General features: G+C 34.0%; 3 protein-coding genes across 7 annotated transcripts in view; 2 read left to right on the top strand and 1 right to left on the bottom strand.

Annotated features, from left to right (window-relative positions):
• Positions 1 to 18: 18 nt before the first annotated feature.
• LOC149723489 (nuclear envelope integral membrane protein 1-like) lies at positions 19 to 11,721 on the bottom strand. Of its 2 annotated transcripts, none has more exons than XM_089893594.1 (10): positions 11,586 to 11,721; positions 10,113 to 10,198; positions 9,167 to 9,274; positions 3,630 to 3,771; positions 2,358 to 2,524; positions 1,956 to 2,088; positions 1,573 to 1,810; positions 1,142 to 1,318; positions 543 to 769; positions 19 to 179 (listed from the first exon to the last, which is right to left on the bottom strand). In XM_089893594.1, the coding sequence occupies exons 1-9, from the start codon at positions 11,668 to 11,670 to the stop codon at positions 574 to 576; spliced, it is 1,332 nt and encodes a 443-aa protein (XP_089749720.1). In that variant the 5' UTR covers positions 11,671 to 11,721; the 3' UTR covers positions 19 to 179; positions 543 to 573. The 2 variants fall into 2 exon arrangements, with proteins under 2 accessions (XP_089749720.1, XP_089749721.1); XM_089893595.1 differs by lacking the exon at positions 11,586 to 11,721 and adding an exon at positions 9,972 to 10,050.
• LOC149723490 (uncharacterized) lies at positions 3,874 to 5,937 on the top strand. Of its 2 annotated transcripts, none has more exons than XM_089893602.1 (2): positions 3,874 to 5,027; positions 5,377 to 5,937. In XM_089893602.1, exon 1 carries the CDS (start codon positions 4,124 to 4,126, stop codon positions 4,997 to 4,999), a length of 876 nt encoding a protein of 291 aa, XP_089749728.1. In that variant the 5' UTR covers positions 3,874 to 4,123; the 3' UTR covers positions 5,000 to 5,027; positions 5,377 to 5,937. The 2 variants fall into 2 exon arrangements, with proteins under 2 accessions (XP_089749728.1, XP_089749727.1); XM_089893601.1 differs by having other exon boundaries at positions 3,874 to 5,005.
• The window catches only part of LOC149723491 (uncharacterized), a 17,177-nt gene continuing 2,750 nt past the window's right edge, over positions 11,622 to 26,048 (top strand). The window contains exons 1-6 of one of the 3 annotated variants that reach the window (XM_089893591.1): positions 11,622 to 11,751; positions 23,912 to 24,089; positions 24,463 to 24,538; positions 24,622 to 24,794; positions 25,021 to 25,205; positions 25,583 to 25,598. In XM_089893591.1, coding sequence (XP_089749717.1) covers positions 23,919 to 24,089; positions 24,463 to 24,538; positions 24,622 to 24,794; positions 25,021 to 25,205; positions 25,583 to 25,598 — 621 coding nt within the window. In that variant the 5' untranslated portion in view covers positions 11,622 to 11,751; positions 23,912 to 23,918. Of the gene's footprint in view, positions 11,752 to 23,815; positions 24,090 to 24,462; positions 24,539 to 24,621; positions 24,795 to 25,020; positions 25,206 to 25,582; positions 25,599 to 26,048 lie in introns of those variants that run through there. The other 2 variants (XR_016386941.1, XM_089893592.1) reach the window with 2 other exon arrangements.

The raw sequence follows: 26,048 nt of genomic DNA on the forward strand, positions 1-26,048 counted from the left end.
TGGCTTAAATACTCTGAATAAATTGAAATTAATTTATTAAAAAAACACAATGAAACGACACAGTAAGATAAATATATCTTCTTCACATCACAGAATGTTGTAAGGAATTTGTAGTGAAGTCTTTTGTCAAATGTCGTACATCAACATGTAGTGGTAGGTGGCAGCCATATGCAAGAAGTCTGCAATATAAATATATAAATGTGACACTTAGTGTATTGGTCTATGGTTTATACACATTTTCCAACTATCAGAATAGCTCCCATGTTCATATTGTTTTAAAAGAATTTGGCAATTAACAATTGGTTTGTCACATAAAACCAGAAAGACATAGCCATGTGCCAATAAATGGCTCCAAATAAGTAAAGCTTATTTTTTCAGCAACATATTTGTCAGGATTCTAATTATGTTGTTATAATCTTACACAGAGACACGCCATCCAAATGCACTGTATCGTTTTACCATTAAAGAAAAATGTAACTGCAGGCAGAAGTAAAAAGTAATATTATGTAAAAACAATTTGAAAACATGTTAGGAAAACTCACAGCATAAATATTTTATCATGGTCACTTAATATTAGACATCTTCTGCAAAACCCATGTCCTCTTCTGTTGTTTCATCATTTAACTTGATCTGATCTTCACTTTCATCCTCTGAGATAAAATTATCAATCAGCGCTTGCTCCTCATCCATCAATAATTGCATGTCCTCTTCATACAATGTCATCTCGGACTCTAACATGTGGCTGTCTCCTTCAATAAAACTTGCAAACCTAAAACAAACAATTGGCTAACAAACATAATCAATGCTAATGGTAGGCTAGTAGAATAATATGAAACAGTGACTAGCATGTATTTGGAATTCACAGTTTTAATCAAGTGTTTCTCATTTCCCAGGACTTAGTTCTGAGTCAAGAATCAAAAAAGCCTCATATTGTTATTGAAAATTACATCATTTTATTAAAAAGTTTTAAAATGTAGTTTCGTAAATTGGATCAGAATCCACAAAACTTTACTATTAGTGTGAGGTAGACGTAATCTTTAGTTTATATGCAAACATTTTTACAAAAATACTTACATATTATACATATATAATGAATTAATATGTAGAGCAATAACTAATCAGTTAGCAAGTTAACAGCAACCTTTTTGGGGAATCAATTCTATTCAATGTTTTCCATGGTGAGCACTGCGGACTCCTGCAGTATTGTTTTAATTCTTCAAGTGCTCTTTGTGTTTCTATCTTTCCCTGAATATAATATTCATCTTCGCTCAACAGTTTTGGTGGAGGAGGGTCACCATAACTACCAAGCATCCAATTGCTGGAAAAAAAATATTCAAGTAAAAATACTTACAAAGTTTACAAACCATGATATAAGTTTCCCAAATTTAAGGTTGATAAAACATGAAGGGCGAAGGTGAATGGTTAAAATTATTTGGCGAATAAATCCCAATTGTTTTGACATTTTTTTCTTATATTTTGGGATTGCCTTAAATAGTTGAGATGAGGGCCAACTTTTAATTATCGATTTAATAACAAACCATAAATACAGTTTTTAAACAGTAATCTACTCACAGTAATTTTATTCTTTTAAGATTTTTAACAAATTGCAACCAAACATGCTTTGCACCAAGTACTCTCCACGCTTCAGTAATCATTATAATTGTGATGATTGACAGCGAGACTTTGTGAAGTTGACTCGCGTTGTATATCAGTAACAACGCTACACATTGTATGAACCATTGGATTAAATCCTGAGAGCGCCGATCAATAATAGCACCATGTTTATAACATGCAGCAAAACTTATAAAACCTGATGAAATCTAAACGTTAATATATTTATGCCTATATGCTGGTAATTGTCTACACGGTCAAATACAATACAACTATGTATTTAAGAAGACAGTAGTACATGGTCAACATACATAATTTGCTGACCAAAATTTTAGAAACCTTACCTGATATAAACACATAACCAAGACAAAATAGATAATGGTCTTTAATTAGGTCGTATAAATTGTTTTGTATCTTTGTAAATATCCAAGCACAGAAAGACCATCCAAAAATAAGTGTCCCGTATGCTGCTGGTTTCTGCAAAATAAATGTGAAAAAATGATTCGAAATAAGTTGGACTTGCCAATATCATAAATTAGTATCTGTTGCCAAACAGACTTGAAATTCAGTTTAAAGCTAAAACTTCCATAAAGAAAAGCTGCTTTATTGAGCTATAGTAGCATATATTTGAAAAAATTTTATCTCAGAGTTAAGTTATCGACAAAAGCTTCAGGGTTTCCTTATTTTGCGTTTAAAGAAGATTTTATCTGCATGTGAATTTGTAGAATAATAAAATCTGTAATTACCTTGGGTAAGTATCTGCTGATAATAAACACAAGAACAATAAGAGATCCAATGACACCAATGCTTACTCCAGTAGTGTAGTAGAAAACAACAGAACTTGCCATAGCAGACGCCATGTAGAACATTGTGATGCCAATAATAAACAACACACAACAAGTCATGTCAATATCTGAACAATTTTAGCAGTTAGACCAGAGCCCAAAGGTAGTGGGAAACTTATAGCATAGGCCCCTACTTATGGGGTGTTGAGGTGATATGGCCACCCTCAATTAAAACAAAATTATAAAAAAAATAAAAAAAGTAAATTTTAACAAAAATGAAAAAACAAACAATGTTTTGTGACTGGAAAGTGATACGTCAAGCTGGGCACGAACCCGAGCACCTATGATGTCATTAATAAAACAATAAAGGCATTAATCGCTATTATGATTCATATAATTAACGCATCAATTGGTACTAAGTCGTATTAATTAATAGGTAACATGGCGATAAAAACCCACGTGTCAATTGCTACTGTGTTGTAAAGTAATAAACAATCTGCTAATGCAACCCAATTAATATTACATTGCTTGTTTGCGCACTAAACAATACCTTGCGTGTTGCACAAGGCGCTGCTCACATGATAGCCGGCCACCCCATGAATGAAGCAAAACTTGGCTTCTATGACTTATAGCTATAAGGTTTACTACCTTTGGACAGGAGTAAACATCTGAACCTGGTTTATCTGTAAGGTGGTACAGTCAAAATTGGACCACCCGCTTAATCCTACATCTTTTCTCTGGTCTTGAATCTAAATCTATTTTATGTACAATCTTCCCCGATTAAACAGACCATTTTCCCACCAAAGATAGGTTTTATGGCTATCATTTTTTCCCTTTTGCACACGCGTTTTGCTGCAGAGTTTATGTTTGACATCGTACAATAGAAACACAAACGCGTGGCATCGCATCCTTTTGCCTTACGCAGTATCCTTAGACATTCACGAGCAGATGTATGCACTATAAGAGAGAAAGGGCGAGTGTTTCTTTATCGACGATCGGGAGCAGACGCGTGCACTATTTAGAGAGAAAGGGTGATGTAGGGGTCGGATTAACCTGAACTTTGTTCGCCCCGCAAAATGTGGTCCGATTTAGCGGTGTTGACTGTATTTGCAACTGATTTTTTGCAACAATTTTTTTAGGTGCAAAGATAATATAAAATTATACGGATGTATGCACCTAATAGTATACACAGACAATTTTAAAAACATATCAAACAGAAATTCAATTTCTTACACTTTAAGTGAGTTTCCACATCAAACGTCTGATTTTGTTCATGAGTTTTAATTGTAAGAAATATTGCATTATACGGGGAAACACAATTCTCTTTAGTCACCGAACTTGAAGAAACTTTCGTTTTGAATATTTGTCCAATTGACTGCGATTAAATTAAAATAGATATTTCAAAAATTTGTGTAGCTTATATAGCGAAACAGTTCAAGTTTTTTACAACAAATACTTAAATTGGGATGTATTAGATCAACGGTACACATACACGTTCGGAATGTGGTAATTCCCCGTTATAAATTTACGCCTCTAAAATGTCATCTGTTCACCGCGTCACGCTTGATCAGGTATCGGCCGCGACGACAAACATTGCAAGCATCAGTAATAATAATAACAATAATAATGGAATTCAATAGGTTGTAAGCTTTATGTTCAGCACCATATTGTACCAACAGGTATCTTTAATCTATATTATATAAGTAAGAGTAATAATAATAATTAACATGGATGAATTGGCGGAAAATCTTGACGAGATATTGGAAACAGTGCTGATAGTAGACTTTGAGGACACATCACCAACCATAAAAAAGAAAAAGCGGAGTCCGAAGTCAAAAAAACAATTTGAACTACTAACTGAAGCAAAATTAATGCAGTTTGTAGAAATTTCAATTAACACATTAAAATCCGTTTTTCCAAATTACAACATTGAAGTTTTCAACCAAAGTTATGTAAAGAATATTGTTTTACTCTACAATTCGAACAAAACAGCCAACCAATTTTCAAAATGTTACATTCAATTGCTAAAATCTGATCTTCCAATTGACCTAAGAAGCTTGTTGATAAATTTATTATCACATTTAATGCAATATCGATTATGCAAAATATCCAAACAAATTTTAAATACAACTGAATTAACAAAAGTTGAAGTTGAATTAGCCAGTTACGTGGGTGGAAGAATGGTAAGAACTCTGTTTCATCGCACTAAAGAAACTTTCTATCACGCACTTAAAGAGCCAAGCACCGATCATCTTTGGCATTTAAATGAAATTGGTGTATTCTTTTTTGTTGAAATGGAAAAAAAAGTAAAACAATTGCTGTCTCTTACCAAAACTGAACTGGATGCTGAGCTAGTAACTTCACAACTTTTGGAGGAAATTGGGATTGAACAGGTTGAAACAAAAATAGAACAACTGCACGAAGTCCAAGAATATGAGGTTCAAATAAAACTATTGGAAGGCATGCTTCAAAAGTATGTTCGATTTAGAGGCCATGCATTCGCAAAGCACTTTACAAATTTGTTTACTGCAAGCAAGAAGCAAAGTAGTGGCAAAGGACAACGGACATCATTTCGAGATGATTTATTACAAAGTTCAAAGTAAAAAAAGGTGGATGTTCAATGTAATGATTGTAAGCCAAGACATACCACTATAAATCAAAATATTACATTACCTATTTTAACAGTTTTATAACAATACCACTTATGATTTAACATTGAAACCGGAAGACAGCTTAATAGATTTAATTACATTTGCTGCATTTGCTCTTTCTGCAAACTGAACTCTGTTTGGATTACGGTTGGGTCCATGCGATCTTATTTTTCCAAAAAAGCCTTCTAAAACATCTTGAGAAATTCGTTTTACGATCACATATTTAGCTCCTCTTTCAAGCAATTCTCTTACTATCCCAATAATCGAGCGGGCAGTGAATTTTAAACCCGCCAGAGTTTCGCTTGACAAAATCATTTTCTTTTTTTCAGGTTTGCTAAATTTGTCACCATTTCTTTTCACCCGGTCTTCAATATTCTGCTCCCAATTGTCAAAATAAGCAATAAAAGAATTTTCCAACCATGTAAGCCTGGCATCAACAGAGGATTTAAATGGTGCCATGTTAGGATTTCTATGACCAATTGTGCTATTGCATATATCAAAAAATTTGTCCATCAGCAGAAAAAACTCACTCATAACAGGATGCTGGTGTTCTTTGAGGCAGTTACCCACCGTGCGAGACAGGACTTGAGCAGCAAGGCTTACTTTCATTTTATCAAAACTATTTGGATAGATGTGACGAAACGTTATCTTGTGCAGTTTTGTGAGATTTTCACTGGATGAGTCGCATTCATCATGATAAACGTTTTTAACAATATCCCACGTCATGTCCCCCTTGTTCCACAAATACCTCGGCGCTAAAGTTACTGCCTTGCTTCCCAAAATATTGTTGCGTGTTGTTTTAATCAAATGACTGGGGTCGCTCACCATGTACAAGTACCTGAAAATGTAAAAATACAAACACCTAAATAAAAATACAACATAAAAGCTTATCATACCTTTTTGGGTCCATTGGATGAACTGTTCTAAAATCTTGACTACCATCAGAAACAGAAATAATCAAAAACATAGATCGATTCACATGACAGCCATCACCTGAAATTTATGATTCAATAGTTAGCTTTACACGCCTCTCAAAAAAATAATGCTGAGTTAGGACTACAACCGTTTATTCATTATTATTATACATCCCGATTTACTCTAATATAGACAGCATGTAAAAGAAATCCATACCTATCAGCACCATTGGCCAAAGATTTGACAGTCTGTGTAGAAGATCCATGACATTTAACACAATAGCAGCAAGCATATTTGCATTTAGACCATCTGTACCATAATGACCAACAAGATGTGAAATTTCATTATTTGTAATTCCTGGGTAGAAATTACTAGTATTATTATACATTATTTTTTGTCAATTCAAAGACTGCCAACCTTTAACATAAATACCCAAAACATGTGTGGCTAGACTGTTGCTCTGGTTAATGTTTTCTCCAACAGCAATACCATCAACGAAACCAATGAACTTCTTAGAGTTTGCCTGGAAGACCAGTTCTTCTACAACAAATGAATATTTTCTATTTACATCTTTTAGCTTAGCACATCAAAAATATTTACTCGTGGGTGGCTGTAATTGTTTATAGCTGTAGGTAATAATATTCCAAATTCTTTTTTTTATTTACATACCGGTATATATAGCACTAATGTCAGTACTGCACAAACCAACTTCAATCTTTGTTACCTTTAATGGACATTTCATCAAAAACAACAGAAACTTGGTGATCGTGGTCTTCAATCGAACCAGGAGTGTGCAGAGATTTTAAAAGATCAATATTGATTCCACTTTCATTTTTCATGTTATTTCTGTTAAATACTTTTGTAAGTGGTTGTTTGCTACAGTGTGTTAGAAACACACCTGTACTTCCTCAGGGTTCTTTCTGAAGGTAGCTTAAGAATACCAGAATCTTTTAAAAGGCAGTAGCTTCTCCGACTATGCGAATAAAGAAGTAACGCATATCTAAACAGCAATTAGGAATATCTTGTAAGTGTGGCTTGTAATTTATCAAAAATAAATATAAACCTCATTAACTCGGGATGGAATCGATATCCTTTATTTTCGCGCTTGTTTAGTTTTTTCTGTTCGGACCAAAACAATTGATGAAAATCATCAACTTTCCCTTGACTTTGTACTGAAAATAACCAACAATAGTATGAAAAGTGTAATAATAAATCAATCAACAACTTACCTTCATTAAAACAGTCATTGATATCGTTATAGTCGTTTTCCGTGACGGAAACATACAAAGATTTTTCATCAAGTAAATCAGCCACTTTTTTCTCCAGATCTTGTATTCTGAAATAATTTGACATTGATAATTGATATTATCGATATACATATATATACAGTACTAACATCATATTTTTTTCTTTAATTGTATATTTTATTCTATTGGACAAATTCGAACTTGAAATCTTTTTCAAAGGTATGTTCTTGGTTTGATTCTCATAGCTTTCCTTGTCCTGTTTTTTCTTTCTTAACTTAGCATTCATGGCAACACAGCTCCCGCAGTGATTATCAATACCATGAACAACAGATAGAACGCAAGATGTACTCCTATAAAAACATCAATTTAATGCAAATTATGGGTCTTTTTTCTATATTCTAAAATGAATCTATCCTTGCAATTTTTTGTTGTGTTGTAATATTTGATAAAGGCATAAAACATCCCTGAAAGATCCTTACTAAACTGAAACTATACCTTTTTGCTAAAACCTTCTCTTGAGAGTGTTCACCAAATGGTGTTGGTTTACACTTCACTGAATGTAGAACAACTTCATTAAAATATTTTGAATATTCAATGTCTAATCCAGCACATATCTTCATTTTTGTTACATTTGCAATAAAAACAGCAACTGTAAAACACTGAACATCAAAATTAATCTTGCCCTGCCAACCATAATAATAATAGTCAACTTCAAATTGGCTGTTGATAAATAGCTCATGCTCTGGCTGGTAAAACTCAGAATGCTTTGTGAGACATAATATGCCATTCCCTTCCATAAACTTTGTAGACCAATCTTCTTTCAAATGAAAATATTTTGTACATGCTTTCATAAAAGCTGCTAGATCTTTATAAACTGGCACTGGTGAACTCTCAACTTCAGAATATGTTCTTTTTCTCCTGTGTTCTTCTTTTGTTAAAACTGATTCTTTTGCCATAAGCTTTTTAGGAATCGCACCAACTTTAAGCGTTTTTACTCCACCTGACAAGCAGAAAATATACTACAGTTTAAAATATACAAAACACCATAAAAAGGTTTAAGGTAAAATTTGAAATAAAATGCAAAACTTACGTGCAAGTATAAAGTCTTGTTCGTCAAAATGAATACCACAAATTTTGACCAAGTCTGATTGGTATAATTGATTAAGCTTTTTTTTATCATCTCGACATCCTCTAACAATTCGTTCAAGTTTATCGGCCCAAATATGTTTTTCCCCGCTGCAAAACTTTTTATTGGGTACCTTGTACAGTGACATTGAAGGTTTTTCACTTGTGCACCCAGGAATACAGCACATCCATGAAGTCATGTTATAATAATTCAGCAGACAGTATATAGAACTTTTTATATTATATAATACAACTAGCTGTAGAGTACATAGTTACTTTATAACACTGTTCAAGTATTCAGTCTTGCCCTCCCTGTAAGCTGTAACACGTAGGATGCGCAAATAGGTGATTGAACTTTAACGGTAAAAAACTATATTCTCAAAAGATAAAGTAGTTCAAAACTATAACGGACTCATTTACGAGTAAGTCAGTAACATTACATTAACTTATTGATCCACCAGAGTGCATCAACATAGCAATATTGCATGTAATACAGATACCCCACGATAGCGTCGTATTTCTCCACAGTGCAGAAGTACTAATAACAATCGCTAACCAAGCGTGACCGATATCTGACGAAGCGTAACGCGGTGAACAGATTGCATCGTTAGAAAAAGGCGAGAGTCCGTACGTGTATGTGTACTGTTGATTAGATTGTATGCACACAATGAACAACATAGTAGACTGGATTTGGCCATCACTGTTGTTATTCAATTAATGAGACTGATCAGAACTTGAATTTTTCTATTGTATCTTAAAACATAGTCTAATAGGATAAAATAAAATACACAAAGCAAACGAGTTGCACAAAAATAAATCCTAAGAAGCCCACCATTATCCATGTATACCATGACGAATCAACCGATTCTCTGCTGGAACTTAAACCAAAATCAAAATCTCCAGTTTTTGATGATACTTTTATGTGGAGACAACCAAACATCTGAATGGGAGAACAATTGGAGTATTAATAAAAACCGACATGGTTTTTTAATTTTGCTCTTATTTATAAAATCATTTTATCATTTATAAAATTAACATATTTGATAGTATTTCTCAGATATTAAGCCAACTGTACTACTTGACAATGATATAGGAACTTGGGCTTTCGAAGCAGCGCAAAGAATATAGTATATCGACATAACTGATTAAATGCTGTAACAATGACTTCTCTATAGATGATTGACTGAAGCTAATTAGACACACCATATACAATGTGCGCATATAGAACCTGAACAACCATATAATTTACATAACAGTTGCCATACCATTCCCATTTGTAAGACACACACCAAGAATCGCAGGTATTGGCAGCGTTAATTTCTAGCGGTAAGCCATGAGATTAACTCCGGATGCTACATACAGATATAACAGTGCAAACACAAAAAGATAATTTTATGCAATGAAGAAGTAGTTTTTAATAGATGACAAATTAAAACAATGATTTAAACATAGGTTTATTGAAAGTTTCTAATAGTTTGTTTGCGCTTTATGTTTGCACTGTTAATATTTAAATATAACATGATAAACATGCTGAACTTGGGAAAACATAATCCACATTGCAGCCCACCGAGAGAGAATTATACTGATTGTATAGATAGTATACAAAAGGCATATGCTTGATTTAAAACCGACCGTACCATTGCTTTTGGGAAGGAACAGGCACTGCAAATGCTTTAGAAACTTTGGAGGTGTCTTATGTAGACAACCAAACAGCAACTGTAGATTAGTCTTGTACTAGATTTATAAAATTCATTGCAATTAAAAAACTTATATCTTACATAAATTGGATTTTTGTTGGGAGATATATGAAAATTGTTTGAACCTGTTACATTCTTTTTAGAATCGTTCCATGACAAGATTTCCTCTGTTGACAAAATGCAACATATGAATAACAACATAATATCTAATATTAAGATATGAAGAATGACCTTGCAATTAGCTCTTCAGGTGGGAAAACCGACATAATAGGACGTTGTGTGTTGTTTTTCTTAAATCTTCCACTTACCTCGTATAATATACATGGGACTATACAAAGAAGACGGAAATTTTTTTCCGCTTGAGGCGGTAATTATTTAAATTAAAAAATACGGAAAATCGAACAAAACAGCACTACAAAGTGTTAATAAGTGTAAAACAAATTAATTAAATAATAAAAATACCTTTCTAAATACATAAAACACTAGTAAGAACATATTTCCCACATTAGGTCGGTTATATACGCTCTTTCGTTGTGGTTATTGTCGTCGAGTCTGTGGTGTAGTGGTTTGCGTGCGGTCGTAAGCTCTCTTTGTTTCATTTTTACCGGGTTCGAGTCCCGCACAGTGAAATACTTTTTTTATATTTTTTTTCAAGTTTCTTTTGTTTGACGAGTTTGGGGTTAGGGGTGAGGGGTTAGGGTTGAGGGGTTAGTGTTAGGGGTTAGTGTTAGGGGTTTATGTCTTATGTGTATCAGAGTCGTATAAACACCGAGTAGTCCAACTGCCGTCTATGTGTGTCCAAAATAGAGCAAAAGTGGTGACTTTGACAAAGGGTTTAAACGAACTTGTTAAGTTTTGTTTGTGTTTTCCTATTGTGGGAAGGTGTAAAACAGCTTCTATTTACCTTACCAAACATTTTTTAGAAAAAATGTATAAATTTAGCCGCATTAAATGACTAAAATGTCGCAAATCAACCGCTTCTAATTCTAATTTTTGACTTTTTTTGACACAGAAAACAAATAACACATGTTTTTTACATTTTTCAACCTTTAAATTTGTTTTTAGGCCCAAGTTTTTCTGTAATTTACCGAAAAACATGCATTTTCCCTATACCGCTGTGTGTTATTTTGGAAACAAGATGGCGTTCAATTTACCTTTTACGTAACAATGGGTTGGACTACTCGGTATTTCTATGACTCTAATGTGTATAAACTGTGAAACTAACTGCTCCCCATAAAATAGAGAAACGAATTTGTCATCGCCTCCTAGCGGAAAAAATTTTCCGTCTTCTCTGTATAGCTCCATGTGTATAATATGTATAACTTTATGGGTGGGTATTATTTTACTTTCTGTAAGGTTTATAACCTAGACAGGACATTAATGACCACTGGTTTGGAGCAATTACTGTCAAGTATCTTGCATAAAGACACTTAACACGCGCATAATTTTAGTAGCGAAGCCTTTAACACATAACCTGTGGGTAAGTCAAGTGGCAGGTCCAAAATCCAATACCCACTGCGCTAGACCGTTTCAATTTGGGAAAAAGTTACTTACCGGTTTTGGTTTCAGCATTTATACATAATGTTGTGCAGAAAATACCAAATAGAAACAAAAACTTAGGTTTAATATTATTATTCATGCTTTTGCTTTTTAAACGCTGAGTTAGTTTCTGATGCTTGCAACATGGAAAATGATTTCCACTAGAGGCGCATGTTTAAAGGTGATGTTGTTATTTATTTATATACCGTTAATAATTTGCAACACTTCTCTTATTAAGTACACTAACGCAAAATTGTAAAATATTTTTTTGTGTTTTATAATTCCTATAATGTTATGTGAACTTATACGCAGCGATATATTTAATTTTTAAACAATGATGCTCTCTTTAACCAGCGGCAATTTTGATTTCTACTGGTTTGTTTACAGTTAGTTTCAAGTTACCGCAAGTTTTCTACCACTAAAATCCTGCCAGAATTCTGCTAGAATTACGCTAACAGAAAAGTGACGTTGAAAGCGCAGTGTTGCCGGCAAAGTCAATAAAATATTTAGAGCAGGGTATAAATAAGAACTTATTTTTATAATTTTAAAAGATGTCCCGTCATTTTATTTGCAAAAATATAACGAATTCTTGTAAAGTAAAAAGGGTGAAAGGAATTTTTTTAAATCGAGTCAACATTATTACCGAAAACCGCAAATTTTACCCCAAAAAGTGCTCATACTCAAATCATCCTGCTAGGAAATCTGTAACTTTTAAATGCAAAACGACAACGGATCTTGGTAAAGTGAATGTATCTCTTTGATTTAAAAAAATAAAATCGCGCCCCCATCGTAACGATTTTTTTTAAATCGAGTCAACATTATTACCGAAAACCGCAAATTTTACCCCAAAAAGTGCTCATATTCAAATCGTCCTGCTAGGAAATCTGTAACTTTTAAATGCAAAACAACAACGGATCTTGGTAAAGTGAATGTATCTCTTTGATTTAAAAAAATAAAATCGCGCCCCCATCGTAACGATTTTTTTTAAATCGAGTCAACATTATTACCGAAAACCGCGAATTTTACCCCAAAAAGTGCTCATATTCAAACCGTCCTGCTAGGAAATCTGTAACTTTTAAATGCAAAACGACAACGGATCTTGGTAAAGTGAATGTATCTCTTTGATTTAAAAAAATAAAATCGCGCCCCCATCGTAACGATTTTTTTTAAATCGAGTCAACATTATTACCGAAAACCGCAAATTTTACCCCAAAAAGTGCTCATATTCAAATCGTCCTGCTAGGAAATCTGTAACTTTTAAATTCAAAACGACAACGGATCTTGGTAAAGTGAATGTATCTCTTTGATTTAAAAAAATAAAATCGCGCCCCCATCGTAACGATTTTTTTTAAATCGAGTCAACATTATTAACGAAAACCGCAAATTTTACCCCAAAAAGTGCTCATATTTAAATCGTCCTGCTAGGAAATCTGTAACTTTTAAATGCAACAGGACAACGGATTCTAGTAGAGTAAATGTATCTCTCTGATTTAAAAAAATAAAATCGCGCCCCCATCGTAACGATTTTTTTTTAAATCGAGTCAACATTATTACCGAAAACCGCAAATTTTACCCCAAAAAGTGCTCATGTTCAAATCGTCCTGCTAGGAAATCTGTAACTTTTAAATGCAAAAGGACAACGGATCTTGGTAAAGTGAATGTATCTTTTTGATTTAAAAAAATAAAATCGCGCCCCCATCGTAACGATTTTTTTAAATCGAGTCGACATTATTACCGAAAACCGCGAATTTTAACCCAAAAAGTGGTCATGTTCAAACCGTCCTGCTAGGAATTCTGTAACTTTTAAATGCAAAAGGACAACGGATCTTGGTAAAGTGAATGTATCTCTTTGATTTAAAAAAATAAAATTGCGCCCCCATCGTAACGATTTTTTTTAAATCGAGTCAACATTATTACCGAAAACCGCAAATTTTACCCCAAAAAGTGCTCATATTCAAATCGTCCTGCTAGGAAATCTGTAACTTTTAAATGCAAAACGACAACGGATCTTGGTAAAGTGAATGTATCTCTTTGATTTAAAAAAATAAAATCGCGCCCCCATCGTAACGATTTTTTTTAAATCGAGTCAACATTATTACCGAAAACCGCGAATTTTACCCCAAAAAGTGCTCATATTCAAATCGTCCTGCTAGGAAATCTGTAACTTTTAAATGCAACGGGACAACGGATTCTAGTAGAGTGAATGTATCTCTCTGATTTAAAAAAATAAAATCGCGCCCCCATCGTAACGATTTTTTTTAAATCGAGTCGACATTTGAATATGAGCACTTTTTGGGGTAAAAATTGCGGTTTTCGGTAATAGTGTTAACTCGATTTAAAAAAAATCGTTACGATGGGGGCGCGATTTTATTTTTTTAAATCAGAGAGATACATTCACTCTACTAGAATCCGTTGTCCTTTTGCATTTAAAAGTTACAGAATTCCTAGCAGGACGGTTTGAACATGACCACTTTTTGGGTTAAAATTCGCGGTTTTCGGTAATAATGTTGACTCGATTTAAAAAAAATCGTTACGATGGGGGCGCGATTTTATTTTTTTAAATCAAAGAGATACATTCACTTTACCAAGATCCGTTGTCCTTTTGCATTTAAAAGTTACAGATTTCCTAGCAGGACGATTTGAATATGAGCACTTTTTGGGGTAAAATTCGCGGTTTTCGGTAATAATGTTGACTCGATTTAAAAAAAATCGTTACGATGGGGGCGCGATTTTATTTTTTTAAATCAAAGAGATACATTCACTTTACCAAGATCCGTTGTCCTTTTGCATTTAAAAGTTACAGAATTCCTAGCAGGACGGTTTGAACATGACCACTTTTTGGGTTAAAATTCGCGGTTTTCGGTAATAATGTCGACTCGATTTAAAAAAAATCGTTACGATGGGGGCGCGATTTTATTTTTTTAAATCAAAGAGATACATTCACTTTACCAAGCTCCGTTGTCCTTTTGCATTTAAAAGTTACAGATTTCCTAGCAGGACGATTTGAATATGAGCACTTTTTGGGGTAAAATTCGCGGTTTTCGGTAATAATGTTGACTCGATTTAAAAAAAATCGTTACGATGGGGGCGCGATTTTATTTTTTTAAATCAAAGAGATACATTCACTTTACCAAGATCCGTTGTCCTTTTGCATTTAAAAGTTACAGAATTCCTAGCAGGACGGTTTGAACATGACCACTTTTTGGGTTAAAATTCGCGGTTTTCGGTAATAATGTCGACTCGATTTAAAAAAAATCGTTACGATGGGGGCGCGATTTTATTTTTTTAAATCAAAGAGATACATTCACTTTACCAAGATCCGTTGTCCTTTTGCATTTAAAAGTTACAGATTTCCTAGCAGGACGATTTGAATATGAGCACTTTTTGGGGTAAAATTCGCGGTTTTCGGTAATAATGTTGACTCGATTTAAAAAAAATCGTTACGATGGGGGCGCGATTTTATTTTTTTAAATCAAAGAGATACATTCACTTTACCAAGATCCGTTGTCCTTTTGCATTTAAAAGTTACAGAATTCCTAGCAGGACGGTTTGAACATGACCACTTTTTGGGTTAAAATTCGCGGTTTTCGGTAATAATGTCGACTCGATTTAAAAAAAATCGTTACGATGGGGGCGCGATTTTATTTTTTTAAATCAAAGAGATACATTCACTTTACCAAGCTCCGTTGTCCTTTTGCATTTAAAAGTTACAGATTTCCTAGCAGGACGATTTGAATATGAGCACTTTTTGGGGTAAAATTCGCGGTTTTCGGTAATAATGTTGACTCGATTTAAAAAAAATCGTTACGATGGGGGCGCGATTTTATTTTTTTAAATCAAAGAGATACATTCACTTTACCAAGATCCGTTGTCCTTTTGCATTTAAAAGTTACAGAATTCCTAGCAGGACGGTTTGAACATGACCACTTTTTGGGTTAAAATTCGCGGTTTTCGGTAATAATGTCGACTCGATTTAAAAAAAATCGTTACGATGGGGGCGCGATTTTATTTTTTTAAATCAAAGAGATACATTCACTTTACCAAGATCCGTTGTCCTTTTGCATTTAAAAGTTACAGAATTCCTAGCAGGACGGTTTGAACATGACATCTTTTTGGGTTAAAATTCGCGGTTTTCGGTAATAATGTTGACTCGATTTAAAAAAAATCGTTACAATGGGGGCCCGATTTTATTTTTTTAAATCAGAGAGATACATTCACTTTACTAGAATCCGTTGTCCTGTTGCATTTAAAAGTTACAGATTTCCTAGCAGGACGATTTGAATATGAGCACTTTTTGGGGTAAAATTCGCGGTTTTCGGTAATAATGTTGACTCGATTTAAAAAAAATCGTTACGATGGGGGCGCGATTTTATTTTTTTAAATCAAAGAGATACATTCACTTTACCAAGATCCGTTGTCGTTTTGCATTTAAAAGTTACAGATTTCCTAGCAGGACGATTTGAATATGAGCACTTTTTGGGGTAAAATTTGCGGTTTTCGGTAATAATGTTGACTCGATTTAAAAAAAATCGTTACGACGGGGGCGCAATTTTATTTTTTTAAATCAAAGAGATACATTCACTTTACCAAGATCCGTTGTCCTTTTGCATTTAAAAGTTACAGAATTCCTAGCAGGACGGTTTGAACATGACCACTTTTTGGGTTAAAATTCGCGGTTTTCGGTAATAATGTCGACTCGATTTAAAAAAAATCGTTACGATGGGGGCGCGATTTTATTTTTTTAAATCAAATAGATACATTCACTTTACCAAGATCCGTTGTCGTTTTGCATTTAAAAGTTACAGATTTCCTAGCAGGACGATTTGAATATGAGCACTTTTTGGGGTAAAATTTGCGGTTTTCGGTAATAATGTTGACTCGATTTAAAAAAAATCGTTACGATGGGGGCGCGATTTTATTTTTTTAAATCAAAGAGATACATTCACTTAACCAAGATCCGTTGTCCTTTTGCATTTAAAAGTTACAGAATTCCTAGCAGGACGGTTTGAACATGACCACTTTTTGGGTTAAAATTCGCGGTTTTCGGTAATAATGTCGACTCGATTTAAAAAAAATCGTTACGATGGGGGCGCGATTTTATTTTTTTAAATCAAAGAGATACATTCACTTTACCAAGATCCGTTGTCCTTTTGCATTTAAAAGTTACAGAATTCCTAGCAGGACGATTTGAACATGACCACTTTTTGGGTTAAAATTCGCGGTTTTCGGTTATAATGTTGACTCGATTTAAAAAAAATCGTTACGATGGGGGCGCGATTTTATTTTTTTAAATCAGAGAGATACATTCACTCTACTAGAATCCGTTGTCCTGTTGCATTTAAAAGTTACAGATTTCCTAGCAGGACGATTTGAATATGAGCACTTTTTGGGGTAAAATTCGCGGTTTTCGGTAATAATGTTGACTCGATTTAAAAAAAATCGTTACGATGGGGGCGCGATTTTATTTTTTTAAATCAAAGAGATACGTTCACTTTACCAAGATCCGTTGTCCTTTTGCATTTAAAAGTTACAGATTTCCTAGCAGGACGATTTGAATATGAGCACTTTTTGGGGTAAAATTCGCGGTTTTCGGTAATAATGTTGACTCGATTTAAAAAAAATCGTTACGATGGGGGCGCGATTTTATTTTTTTAAATCAAAGAGATACATTCACTTTACCAAGATCCGTTGTCCTTTTGCATTTAAAAGTTACAGAATTCCTAGCAGGACGGTTTGAACATGACCACTTTTTGGGTTAAAATTCGCGGTTTTCGGTAATAATGTCGACTCGATTTAAAAAAAATCGTTACGATGGGGGCGCGATTTTATTTTTTTAAATCAAAGAGATACATTCACTTTACCAAGATCCGTTGTCCTTTTGCATTTAAAAGTTACAGAATTCCTAGCAGGACGGTTTGAACATGACCACTTTTTGGGTTAAAATTCGCGGTTTTCGGTAATAATGTCGACTCGATTTAAAAAAAATCGTTACGATGGGGGCGCGATTTTATTTTTTTAAATCAAAGAGATACATTCACTTTACCAAGATCCGTTGTCCTTTTGCATTTAAAAGTTACAGATTTCCTAGCAGGACGATTTGAATATGAGCACTTTTTGGGGTAAAATTCGCGGTTTTCGGTAATAATGTTGACTCGATTTAAAAAAAATCGTTACGATGGGGGCGCGATTTTATTTTTTTAAATCAAAGAGATACATTCACTTTACCAAGATCCGTTGTCCTTTTGCATTTAAAAGTTACAGAATTCCTAGCAGGACGGTTTGAACATGACCACTTTTTGGGTTAAAATTCGCGGTTTTCGGTAATAATGTCGACTCGATTTAAAAAAAAATCGTTACGATGGGGGCGCGATTTTATTTTTTTAAATCAAAGAGATACATTCACTTTACCAAGCTCCGTTGTCCTTTTGCATTTAAAAGTTACAGATTTCCTAGCAGGACGATTTGAATATGAGCACTTTTTGGGGTAAAATTCGCGGTTTTCGGTAATAATGTTGACTCGATTTAAAAAAAATCGTTACGATGGGGGCGCGATTTTATTTTTTTAAATCAAAGAGATACATTCACTTTACCAAGATCCGTTGTCCTTTTGCATTTAAAAGTTACAGAATTCCTAGCAGGACGGTTTGAACATGACCACTTTTTGGGTTAAAATTCGCGGTTTTCGGTAATAATGTCGACTCGATTTAAAAAAAATCGTTACGATGGGGGCGCGATTTTATTTTTTTAAATCAAAGAGATACATTCACTTTACCAAGATCCGTTGTCCTTTTGCATTTAAAAGTTACAGAATTCCTAGCAGGACGGTTTGAACATGACATCTTTTTGGGTTAAAATTCGCGGTTTTCGGTAATAATGTTGACTCGATTTAAAAAAAATCGTTACAATGGGGGCCCGATTTTATTTTTTTAAATCAGAGAGATACATTCACTTTACTAGAATCCGTTGTCCTGTTGCATTTAAAAGTTACAGATTTCCTAGCAGGACGATTTGAATATGAGCACTTTTTGGGGTAAAATTCGCGGTTTTCGGTAATAATGTTGACTCGATTTAAAAAAAATCGTTACGATGGGGGCGCGATTTTATTTTTTTAAATCAAAGAGATACATTCACTTTACCAAGATCCGTTGTCGTTTTGCATTTAAAAGTTACAGATTTCCTAGCAGGACGATTTGAATATGAGCACTTTTTGGGGTAAAATTTGCGGTTTTCGGTAATAATGTTGACTCGATTTAAAAAAAATCGTTACGACGGGGGCGCAATTTTATTTTTTTAAATCAAAGAGATACATTCACTTTACCAAGATCCGTTGTCCTTTTGCATTTAAAAGTTACAGAATTCCTAGCAGGACGGTTTGAACATGACCACTTTTTGGGTTAAAATTCGCGGTTTTCGGTAATAATGTCGACTCGATTTAAAAAAAATCGTTACGATGGGGGCGCGATTTTATTTTTTTAAATCAAATAGATACATTCACTTTACCAAGATCCGTTGTCGTTTTGCATTTAAAAGTTACAGATTTCCTAGCAGGACGATTTGAATATGAGCACTTTTTGGGGTAAAATTTGCGGTTTTCGGTAATAATGTTGACTCGATTTAAAAAAAATCGTTACGATGGGGGCGCGATTTTATTTTTTTAAATCAAAGAGATACATTCACTTAACCAAGATCCGTTGTCCTTTTGCATTTAAAAGTTACAGAATTCCTAGCAGGACGGTTTGAACATGACCACTTTTTGGGTTAAAATTCGCGGTTTTCGGTAATAATGTCGACTCGATTTAAAAAAAATCGTTACGATGGGGGCGCGATTTTATTTTTTTAAATCAAAGAGATACATTCACTTTACCAAGATCCGTTGTCCTTTTGCATTTAAAAGTTACAGAATTCCTAGCAGGACGATTTGAACATGACCACTTTTTGGGTTAAAATTCGCGGTTTTCGGTTATAATGTTGACTCGATTTAAAAAAAATCGTTACGATGGGGGCGCGATTTTATTTTTTTAAATCAGAGAGATACATTCACTCTACTAGAATCCGTTGTCCTGTTGCATTTAAAAGTTACAGATTTCCTAGCAGGACGATTTGAATATGAGCACTTTTTGGGGTAAAATTCGCGGTTTTCGGTAATAATGTTGACTCGATTTAAAAAAAATCGTTACGATGGGGGCGCGATTTTATTTTTTTAAATCAAAGAGATACGTTCACTTTACCAAGATCCGTTGTCCTTTTGCATTTAAAAGTTACAGATTTCCTAGCAGGACGATTTGAATATGAGCACTTTTTGGGGTAAAATTCGCGGTTTTCGGTAATAATGTTGACTCGATTTAAAAAAAATCGTTACGATGGGGGCGCGATTTTATTTTTTTAAATCAAAGAGATACATTCACTTTACCAAGATCCGTTGTCCTTTTGCATTTAAAAGTTACAGAATTCCTAGCAGGACGGTTTGAACATGACCACTTTTTGGGTTAAAATTCGCGGTTTTCGGTAATAATGTCGACTCGATTTAAAAAAAATCGTTACGATGGGGGCGCGATTTTATTTTTTTAAATCAAAGAGATACATTCACTTTACCAAGATCCGTTGTCCTTTTGCATTTAAAAGTTACAGAATTCCTAGCAGGACGGTTTGAACATGACATCTTTTTGGGTTAAAATTCGCGGTTTTCGGTAATAATGTTGACTCGATTTAAAAAAAATCGTTACGATGGGGGCGCGATTTTATTTTTTTAAATCAGAGAGATACATTCACTTTACTAGAATCCGTTGTCCTGTTGCATTTAAAAGTTACAGATTTCCTAGCAGGACGATTTGAATATGAGCACTTTTTGGGGTAAAATTCGCGGTTTTCGGTAATAATGTTGACTCGATTTAAAAAAAATCGTTACGATGGGGGCGCGATTTTATTTTTTTAAATCAAAGAGATACATTCACTTTACCAAGATCCGTTGTCGTTTTGCATTTAAAAGTTACAGATTTCCTAGCAGGACGATTTGAATATGAGCACTTTTTGGGGTAAAAATTGCGGTTTTCGGTAATAGTGTTAACTCGATTTAAAAAAAATCGTTACGATGGGGGCGCGATTTTATTTTTTTAAATCAGAGAGATACATTCACTCTACTAGAATCCGTTGTCCTTTTGCATTTAAAAGTTACAGAATTCCTAGCAGGACGGTTTGAACATGACCACTTTTTGGGTTAAAATTCGCGGTTTTCGGTAATAATGTTGACTCGATTTAAAAAAAATCGTTACGATGGGGGCGCGATTTTATTTTTTTAAATCAAAGAGATACATTCACTTTACCAAGCTCCGTTGTCCTTTTGCATTTAAAAGTTACAGATTTCCTAGCAGGACGATTTGAATATGAGCACTTTTTGGGGTAAAATTCGCGGTTTTCGGTAATAATGTTGACTCGATTTAAAAAAAATCGTTACGATGGGGGCGCGATTTTATTTTTTTAAATCAAAGAGATACATTCACTTTACCAAGATCCGTTGTCCTTTTGCATTTAAAAGTTACAGAATTCCTAGCAGGACGGTTTGAACATGACCACTTTTTGGGTTAAAATTCGCGGTTTTCGGTAATTATGTCGACTCGATTTAAAAAAAATCGTTACGATGGGGGCGCGATTTTATTTTTTTAAATCAAAGAGATACATTCACTTTACCAAGATCCGTTGTCCTTTTGCATTTAAAAGTTACAGAATTCCTAGCAGGACGGTTTGAACATGACATCTTTTTGGGTTAAAATTCGCGGTTTTCGGTAATAATGTTGACTCGATTTAAAAAAAATCGTTACGATGGGGGCGCGATTTTATTTTTTTAAATCAGAGAGATACATTCACTTTACTAGAATCCGTTGTCCTGTTGCATTTAAAAGTTACAGATTTCCTAGCAGGACGATTTGAATATGAGCACTTTTTGGGGTAAAATTCGCGGTTTTCGGTAATAATGTTGACTCGATTTAAAAAAAATCGTTACGATGGGGGCGCGATTTTATTTTTTTAAATCAAAGAGATACATTCACTTTACCAAGATCCGTTGTCGTTTTGCATTTAAAAGTTACAGATTTCCTAGCAGGACGATTTGAATATGAGCACTTTTTGGGGTAAAAATTGCGGTTTTCGGTAATAGTGTTAACTCGATTTAAAAAAAATCGTTACGATGGGGGCGCGATTTTATTTTTTAAATCAGAGAGATACATTCACTCTACTAGAATCCGTTGTCCTTTTGCATTTAAAAGTTACAGAATTCCTAGCAGGACGGTTTGAACATGACCACTTTTGGGGTTAAAATTCGCGGTTTTCGGTAATAATGTTGACTCGATTTAAAAAAATCGTTACGATGGGGGCGCGATTTTATTTTTTTAAATCAAAGAGATACATTCACTTTACCAAGATCCGTTGTCCTTTTGCATTTAAAAGTTACAGAATTCCTAGCAGGACGGTTTGAACATGACCACTTTTTGGGTTAAAATTCGCGGTTTTCGGTAATAATGTTGACTCGATTTAAAAAAAATCGTTACGATGGGGGCGCGATTTTATTTTTTTAAATCAGAGAGATACATTCACTCTACTAGAATCCGTTGTCCCGTTGCATTTAAAAGTTACAGATTTCCTAGCAGGACGATTTGAATATGAGCACTTTTTGGGGTAAAATTCGCGGTTTTCGGTAATAATGTTGACTCGATTTAAAGAAAATCGTTACGATGGGGGCGCGATTTTATTTTTTTAAATCAAAGAGATACATTCACTTTACCAAGATCCGTTGTCGTTTTGCATTTAAAAGTTACAGATTTCCTAGCAGGACGATTTGAATATGAGCACTTTTTGGGGTAAAATTTGCGGTTTTCGGTAATAATGTTGACTCGATTTAAAAAAAATCGTTACGACGGGGGCGCAATTTTATTTTTTTAAATCAAAGAGATACATTCACTTTACCAAGATCCGTTGTCCTTTTGCATTTAAAAGTTACAGAATTCCTAGCAGGACGGTTTGAACATGACCACTTTTTGGGTTAAAATTCGCGGTTTTCGGTAATAATGTCGACTCGATTTAAAAAAAATCGTTACGATGGGGGCGCGATTTTATTTTTTTAAATCAAATAGATACATTCACTTTACCAAGATCCGTTGTCGTTTTGCATTTAAAAGTTACAGATTTCCTAGCAGGACGATTTGAATATGAGCACTTTTTGGGGTAAAATTTGCGGTTTTCGGTAATAATGTTGACTCGATTTAAAAAAAATCGTTACGATGGGGGCGCGATTTTATTTTTTTAAATCAAAGAGATACATTCACTTAACCAAGATCCGTTGTCCTTTTGCATTTAAAAGTTACAGAATTCCTAGCAGGACGGTTTGAACATGACCACTTTTTGGGTTAAAATTCGCGGTTTTCGGTAATAATGTCGACTCGATTTAAAAAAAATCGTTACGATGGGGGCGCGATTTTATTTTTTTAAATCAAAGAGATACATTCACTTTACCAAGATCCGTTGTCCTTTTGCATTTAAAAGTTACAGAATTCCTAGCAGGACGATTTGAACATGACCACTTTTTGGGTTAAAATTCGCGGTTTTCGGTTATAATGTTGACTCGATTTAAAAAAAATCGTTACGATGGGGGCGCGATTTTATTTTTTTAAATCAGAGAGATACATTCACTCTACTAGAATCCGTTGTCCTGTTGCATTTAAAAGTTACAGATTTCCTAGCAGGACGATTTGAATATGAGCACTTTTTGGGGTAAAATTCGCGGTTTTCGGTAATAATGTTGACTCGATTTAAAAAAAATCGTTACGATGGGGGCGCGATTTTATTTTTTTAAATCAAAGAGATACGTTCACTTTACCAAGATCCGTTGTCGTTTTGCATTTAAAAGTTACAGATTTCCTAGCAGGACGATTTGAATATGAGCACTTTTTGGGGTAAAAATTGCGGTTTTCGGTAATAGTGTTAACTCGATTTAAAAAAAATCGTTACGATGGGGGCGCGATTTTATTTTTTTAAATCAGAGAGATACATTCACTCTACTAGAATCCGTTGTCCTTTTGCATTTAAAAGTTACAGATTTCTTAGCGGGATCATCTAAATTTAAACATTAACACATTTCCGGTATTTTCTACCCTGCGTTTTTATTGTTATTTTTTCGGCAACACTGTTTTTGTAAAAATTTGATTTTGGTCAAAATGACGGTTTACTGCTTCAGCAGAATTCTGCCAGGATTTTAGTGGTAGTTTTCTGGTGTTATGGCTATAGGCTAGTTTAATAGATGAACAATGTACGTTTTGCTAATAATTTGTTACAGGAAACATATTGTTACATAGGAAAAGCATGACTGTGGAACCAGATATTTATTGGTCAAGTGCAACAGAAGAAAATGCCGACAAATTATCGTTTGTTCCTGGTGTAGATCTTCGAAACAGAAGCGGAAACATTAAACCAGAGCCACGAAAAAAAACAGTTTCATCTTTAAAAAAGGAGATAAAAAAGGAGACAAAAAAGGTCAAATAGAACTTTCTGCATTAGTTTAGTGTTTGTATTTTAAAATGTGGTATATGACTTGGTGAAAATTTAATGTATAGCCTATCTGCCTACACATACTGCCTATGTCAGGTAAATTAATAAGACTGTTATTATTACAAGGAGGGATCTTTTTAACTTTTGTGCGTGGATTTTCACTGGCATTTCAACTAAATAACGTTTTAAACTGAACAAACAAACTGTGCCTGCGGAGTAAATCTGCCAATGGAACACAGTTTTCTTTTTTTAAAACCCCTTCTTTATCCTTTTCGGACTGCACCACTGTATATACCTACTGTTCATCATGTAACACTGAAATGTGTGGACTTACATATTCTAAACAATTTATTTTTAGCATGCTGTAAGACCTAATTTCGATTCTAAAGTATGTTGCTCGTCAAAAATAAAAGGCAAAGCAATTGAAGCAAAAGGTATGTATAAAATAAAACTAGTCTTTCTTTAATCTTTACAAAACTTGAGTTTGGTTCTAATTTTCAATATTAATTATCCTCAGTTAATACAGATGATGAAATTTCATCTTCTTCAAAGCTGGCATCACTGAGAGATTTATGTCCAGAAGACAAAGAGAGAATCGCAAACCTTGTGAAAGAACTTGCTAAAGCATCCGAGGAAAAACAAGAAAGTGAAACAAAACTTGGAGAGGAAAGAAAACGGTTTCATCAACAGGTATTTTGAGATGTGTTTTGGGAAACATTACTATGATAGAGACTTACATGGCACATAAGTTTCCAAATGTTCAGGCACATTTCGATCTTTTGATATGTTTTACTAAACTAAGTTACTTTTAAATTTGACACAACACATACCAAATATTTTAATCATTTCCAAAGCTGTTTTATTCTACCCGTATTTTTTGTCAATTGTGTGTCGCAAAGTAAAAATTCTTTTTTAGTTAAAAGAATTAAAAGAAGACAAGAAACAAATTGAGAATGAGCAGATGATGGTTCTGAAGCAATATCGAGAGTGCCAAACACTGCTTAGTCATTACCAAGAGCAAATAAACCAACAGCAGAAAGATGTTGCTTCAGATATTCATAAACTGTTAACCACTGTTCCACTTATTTCATCAAATGCAACGTAAGTTCACTAAAATATTAAAAACCAAACTAAATTAATGTAGTTTAAGTCTGTATGCAATTATCTGAGTAGTTTAGAAAAGCCCAGTAACTAACAATTGATTTAAATTTTGTAAGTCTCAAATAATTGGCTGCTTGGGGCAGATAGACACATACTGTGTTAGACACAGTGATGTGTATTTTTTAACTAGAAAAATTAGACAATATTAAACCAGTTGCCATTTTAATTTTATGGATGCATTTAGTAATAAATTTGATTGTGATGTTGATTGTTGATAGTTGATTTTGATACTAATAATATATTCATAAAGATACTCCGTACTTTGCATGCAGCCATAAATTTAATTTGTAAATAATTTGAATTTAATATTGTTACAGATCATCAGAATCAAAGGTAAGAAAAGCTTGCGAGTACATGATATATGAATGTAATTTACTTTATCCTCGCGTGGCTGGAAAAGGACAGTCATTATAACACTGGTGTCCACACACCTTGTGCCAGCTTACGAGTTACTAGTATGCTACTAAGTAGGTGATTTTTTTTTTTTAGAGAGGGATTTTTTTTATGTATGACTGATAATTCGGGTCGGAACAACTGCTGTTAAATGTCTTGCCCAATAACACACACCCCACAATGGCAGCAGTGCCAGTGACATGGGCACTTACCACTTTGCTACGGCGCCGGACAAATATTTCAGAGTTCTGCAAATTAATTGACTCTTAAACTGAAGTGTTTATCTTTTGGGTAATTTTATACAAAGTTTAAACACAAGTTGTGCATCTCTAAATATCTATAATAGGTTTAAGAATTATTAACTATTGTAAAAAGTGTTATACTCTCTTT

This window comes from Ciona robusta, unplaced genomic scaffold (genome assembly GCF_009617815.1).
Source record: "Ciona robusta unplaced genomic scaffold, ASM961781v2 AP042749.1".
NCBI lineage: Eukaryota > Metazoa > Chordata > Ascidiacea > Phlebobranchia > Cionidae > Ciona > Ciona robusta.

What these genes read in the sequence shown, in the direction of transcription:
- LOC149723490 (XM_089893602.1), top strand. Translation starts at nt 4,124, where the DNA reads ATGGATGAATTGGCGGAAAATCTTGACGAGATATTGGAAACAGTGCTG.
- LOC149723489 (XM_089893594.1), bottom strand. Translation starts at nt 11,670, where the DNA reads ATGAATAATAATATTAAACCTAAGTTTTTGTTTCTATTTGGTATTTTC. An exon ending in TGTGGAAACTCACTTAAAGT is followed by an intron (nt 2,525 to 3,629) that starts GTAAGAAATTGA and finishes AAAATTGTTCAG; the next exon opens with ATATTGACATGACTTGTTGT. An exon ending in TGGTTATGTGTTTATATCAG is followed by an intron (nt 1,811 to 1,955) that starts GTAAGGTTTCTA and finishes AGATTTCATCAG; the next exon opens with GTTTTATAAGTTTTGCTGCA.